This window comes from Otolemur garnettii, unplaced genomic scaffold, assembly GCF_000181295.1.
Source record: "Otolemur garnettii isolate 467f Iridium unplaced genomic scaffold, OtoGar3 scaffold00009, whole genome shotgun sequence".
In the NCBI taxonomy this organism is placed as follows: domain Eukaryota; kingdom Metazoa; phylum Chordata; class Mammalia; order Primates; family Galagidae; genus Otolemur; species Otolemur garnettii.
The window spans coordinates 35,874,348-35,879,316 of record NW_003852404.1 but is presented as its reverse complement, the minus strand read 5'-3'; the positions used below and the strand labels follow the sequence as shown (position 1 = coordinate 35,879,316).

General features: G+C 34.4%; 1 protein-coding gene across 1 annotated transcript in view; it reads right to left on the bottom strand.

The window, feature by feature from the left end:
* Positions 1 to 4,969, bottom strand: part of LOC100950573 (ephrin type-A receptor 6) — a 696,992-nt gene that overhangs the window by 195,541 nt on the left and 496,482 nt on the right. The window contains exon 10 of the mRNA XM_012801499.2: positions 462 to 647. Within this exon, the coding sequence (XP_012656953.2) occupies positions 462 to 647 (186 nt within the window). The remainder of the gene's footprint in view (positions 1 to 461; positions 648 to 4,969) is intronic.

Here is a 4,969-nt window from a genome sequence, read left to right as displayed (position 1 = left end):
CAGAATTATTTTACCTTAATGACCCTACATATCGACACTGTTTCTTTCTTTCTTTTTTTTTTTTTTTTTTGTACTTTTTGGCTGGGGCCGGGCCTGAAACTGCCACCTCCAGCATATGGGGCCAGTGCCCTACTCCTTTGAGCCACAGGTGCTGCCTGACACAGTTTCTTCTATTAATTCTTACATTTTGAAAAAAATATAACCCTTTACTCTTGATTCATTAAAGAAAATTTTCAATAATTTACAGGTAATATCATTTCAAAGCTGTTTGGTGACCAATGCAAACTCTGATAATGTCACAGCCTAGGATGAAGAGTCTGAGGGGTAATATCGGGGGGCAAGGCTGAACTCATCCCCCTACATTCCCTTAATGACTTCATATTATTTTTAAGCCTTTTCTTTTTTCTTAAGACAATTGAGATAGATACGGAAAGAAGTAATGAAGAAAACCAGCAACTTACTTTTTGTGACAACACCTTCTAGACGAATGATATTCGGGTGGTCAAACTGACCCATGATACTTGCTTCTCTTAGAAAATCTCTTCTTTGGCGATCCATGTGTCCACCTTTCAGAGTTTTAATGGCAACCGGGATCTCTCTTTTCCCTGGTGTCTTCAAGCGTCCACTACAGACTTCTCCAAATTCACCTTAAAACATAAACAAAAGCTGTTATTTATCTCAAGAGAATACTTATATTTCAGAAGAGTCAAATTGCCATATAGTGCCATCCTTTCTTGTTTAATATAAGGACTCTCAAGTGTGTTGTTTTCACATAAAATTTCTTTCTTAAAAGTTAAGTTTGTAAGAATATGCTTGATCCATAGCATATACAATGAATGATGGAGTGCATATTGACATACTCCATCATAGGAACGACATTGCTGCATAACCTTGATCTGCTGAGAAATTATGACTAATGCTAATATAATTCTATGGAAAAGCAATCACTGCATAGGGTTTCCTATTCCTGCTCTCAATCATGATATAGGGGCCAAATGCTTGCTCTATTCAGGGAATCTGTCATCCCTGTATAGTTAATTTGATCCCCTCAGTCATGTGCTTGGGTTTTATTGATAATTAGAAGTCCATGTTATAGTCAACTGGTATGTGAACATATTGAAAAATCCACACCAAACAAACAGAAACTACTGACCAGTCTGTGGTCCGTAGAAGACTCAGTGCATATGACCCTGGGGTTTTAAAGTATCTTCAACTATAATAAGTGATTACCAGCATAAATTTTGAGCCAAGTGGATCTTTATTAAGTAGATTAAATAATAACCAAATACTAGTCAAGTATTTAGAATATATCTATTCAGTGCTAGAATGTTGAGAGTTTCGAAGACATATAAAAAAATCTTGGTTTCTGGTCTCAGGAGTTTATTACCTAGTAGATAATAAACATAAGCCTAACACATAGGAACCAACCTCTGTAAATGCTGTTTTTGTTGTATTTGTTAAGTAAGAACTATGGGGGCCGGAAGACTTCCTGGAGGAGGTAGAACTTATGTTGGACGTTAAATTATGGGTAGGCCTTATTTTTGAAATTGAGTTTCACTCAGATGTCCTGGGGTTGAGTGCTCATAGCTCACAGCAACCTTAAACTCTTGGGCTCAAATGATTCTCTTGCCTCAGCCTCCATAATAGCTGGGACTACAGGTGCCTACCACTGGCCTGCCTATTTTTTTTTTTAGAGATGGGGTCTTGCTCTTGCTCAGGCAGGTAAACTCCTGAGCTCAGGGAGTCCTTCTGCCTTGGCCTCCCAGAGGGTTGGGATTATAGGCGTGAGCCTCCCTGCCCAGCTTATCAGTGATGGTCAACCTTTTTTAGCTCATGGCACACTTGAACCTATAGTTAAACTTACCCAGCACACTTAAATTATGTTGATCAAAAAAAAAAAAAAGTAAAAAGTAAAAAAGCATACTTATTTTATACTTCTTTTGAAAATAATTTAATTAATGACCTTTAATGACCACCTAAGATCCTCTCACGCCATACTAGTGTGCTGCAACACACTGGTTGAAATCACTGACTTAGATAATTAAAAGAAACAGGGATGTTCTAGACAGTAGTACATTAAGAGAGTGAGAGAAATGAAGATAAAGTTTCCAGGATTAGAAACAATAAGGAGAACGACGTGGACACCGGGCAGCAAAGAGGCAGGAGGGGTTACTGTGGAGTCAAAGTCATGGTCTTTCTCAGAGCAATGCACTGAGAAATTTCAACAAAGCTTGAAATTTCAGACTCTCAATTTTTCTAGGGCTGATTATCTGCATTTATGTAAGAATATATTTGATAATTGATCCTGAATTTATTGATTGATAAAGTGAGGACTGTAAACCTTCAAAAATTCTACTGCTTTTGCCGTAAGGATATTGAGAAAATCAAAAGTGACAATATATGTAGATGAACTATATGAATGTATATGCTGATGAAATATAAAGCACTATTTATAAAATGCTTTAAGTTACTTACATCTTTAGAAGGATAAAAGAAACACAAAACTAAAGTATCTTTGGTTGGTCTATTCACGGCTCTGATCAACGCTATGAAATATAGGGTTAAGGGTAGAAGATCAAATTAAATTTTTACAGTAAAATAGATTTCAATTATCTATACTTTATTTAGAATTTTTCATAGTCAACTAAATGTTGACTACATATGAACATTAATATACATTTACATATATATATACATATACATATACATATACATATACATTTTGGTGTATACAGTAAGAATTTTAGCTCAAAAAATATCTAAGAATGTAATAAGGTGAAATTTTGTTTCCTGAAAAAAATGTGTACATATTACATTAGAAATATAAAGCAGTCTAACACAGGAGTTTATTTCCTATATGTTAAACAAAGAAACAAGCAAACAGAAACTACTGACCAGACTGTGGTCCCAGGAAGACTCAGTGCACATGATACTGGGGCTTTACAAATCTTGTATAAATTTGGCGTCAAAGATAAGAATTATCCTTTTTTATTTAATGATCTCTCAACTTCTTGGATGATAGATATTCTCATTTCACAAGAAAATGAGACTATTTTTTTCAGTTCTCCTTGTAATAGTATTTTTGATTTTTTAAGGGTTTTCTCATGTATAAAATATACCAGTTGATAGAAACTTTCAATATTTTTCTATTGAGACCTGCACCTTGGGAGTAAAAGTGTGGATATGTTTTAAAGTAATGCCCAATATATCCAGATCTAGTGAAATACTTGAAATTCATTCTTACATCACTCTAATTTGTTCTAATAAATATCCAGAAAAATAAATCTTTCTTCTTCTTTTTGTCTTAATACATCTGCTAGTGTTTAGAAAGATTCACAATACTTTAAAACCTCTCCTCTGTCATGAGTCCATAATTTTATATGTTCACATTTTATAGGACTTTAAATAAATGTTTGAATAAATGACATGAATGAGAACTCTGTTGTTTTTTTATCAAGACAGACATAGTGGTAATTTTCTTTGGTTTTCCTTTTTCTGAAATTCATGTATCTTATTAACACCAGGCAGGTGTTTTCTTCATGTCAAGTTTTGCATGATCAAGCTGTTATCACACTTATTTCAGTGACACTAAATATGGTCTCCTCAATTAAAGATCTGAGACTCCTGGTGCATTCTTTAGGAAAAGTCCAAAAATCTCAGTCACAAAATGTATTAAAACTCTTGTCCATAGTAGACCTGGATGTACATATCACACAAATGGAAAGAAATATTATAAATTAAGCTCATAATTTCAGATACTGCCTGAGACTAATTTATTATGTGGTAGCAAGAACAGAGGCTTGTATATAACCATAAGTAAGAGAAATTACTTTTCAGTGAGATCTCTTAACATTTATATGTACTGGTTAGTATATAAGTAACTCATTGACTATAGGATATGATATCATTTATTCATTTCCAAAACAGATGCAATAATTATTAGAAATCTGGGACTTATACAGAGAGTGCTTATCTTATGCCAGGTCTAAGAACTTAATATTTATTTTATTCTTCACAGCAAACCTATAATATAGGTACAGGTATTATCCCACTTTATAGATAGGGAAACTGAGGTACATGACCTAAGTAACTTATCCATAGTGACACAACTAGAAAGTAGTGCAACTGTCATTTCAACCTAGATTGTACGGCTGCAGAGTCCACGCATTGTGACCACTATTCTCTCCTCTCTGAACTGTTGATCATCAATACTATTTTCTTATATTAGTATACTAGGTTCCATATTGGTGACAATGATATCTTCAAACCAATAATTGTACAGTGTTCAAATCAATAATTGTACAGTGTTCAAAAGTGGATATGGACAGGTAGATGCAATGAGAAAGTTATATCTTAGAAATCCTTCACTACTGAATGAAAATGCAGACCTAGATAAAATATGTTGTCTGTTAGAGGGTTTGGAAAAATCACTACAGTCTAGTTTTAAGAGAGTAAAGAAAATTATATTTAGGAAAATTGATATTCTGCCACTGACAGCCCATTCATTCACTAGCTAACAACTCTCTCTCTCTCCCTGGATGTTGGTAAAACATTTCTGGACATGCAATTTTATTGTGTAATATACAGTCTAATACAATTCCTATTAGATTTTCCAAATAAGGCCCAGATAGTTGAACCAAAATCAGAAGAGCGGAGGAGGGTCAGTGAAGAACAGTCTGATTTAAGGGACTTCTGTATCAAGAATACTTGGAGACTTTCTGAAATTTCACTCCCCACATTATAAGATTCTCTAATCCTTTGAACATCACCAAAACAAAGAACCATTTTCCTGATTTTTTTTTTTATTACATCTCTCAAGTATGGTAAAATGTTTCTTGCTCAGAGGTTACTTCCTGTCAACCTCTGACAAGAATGATTTCCACAAGTTGTCTTTCGTCCTCCCCTGTCTTCACCCTCCTCTGTCTTTCTCTTGTAGAGGGCTACTTACTAGCCGTAAGGCTGTGTAAAG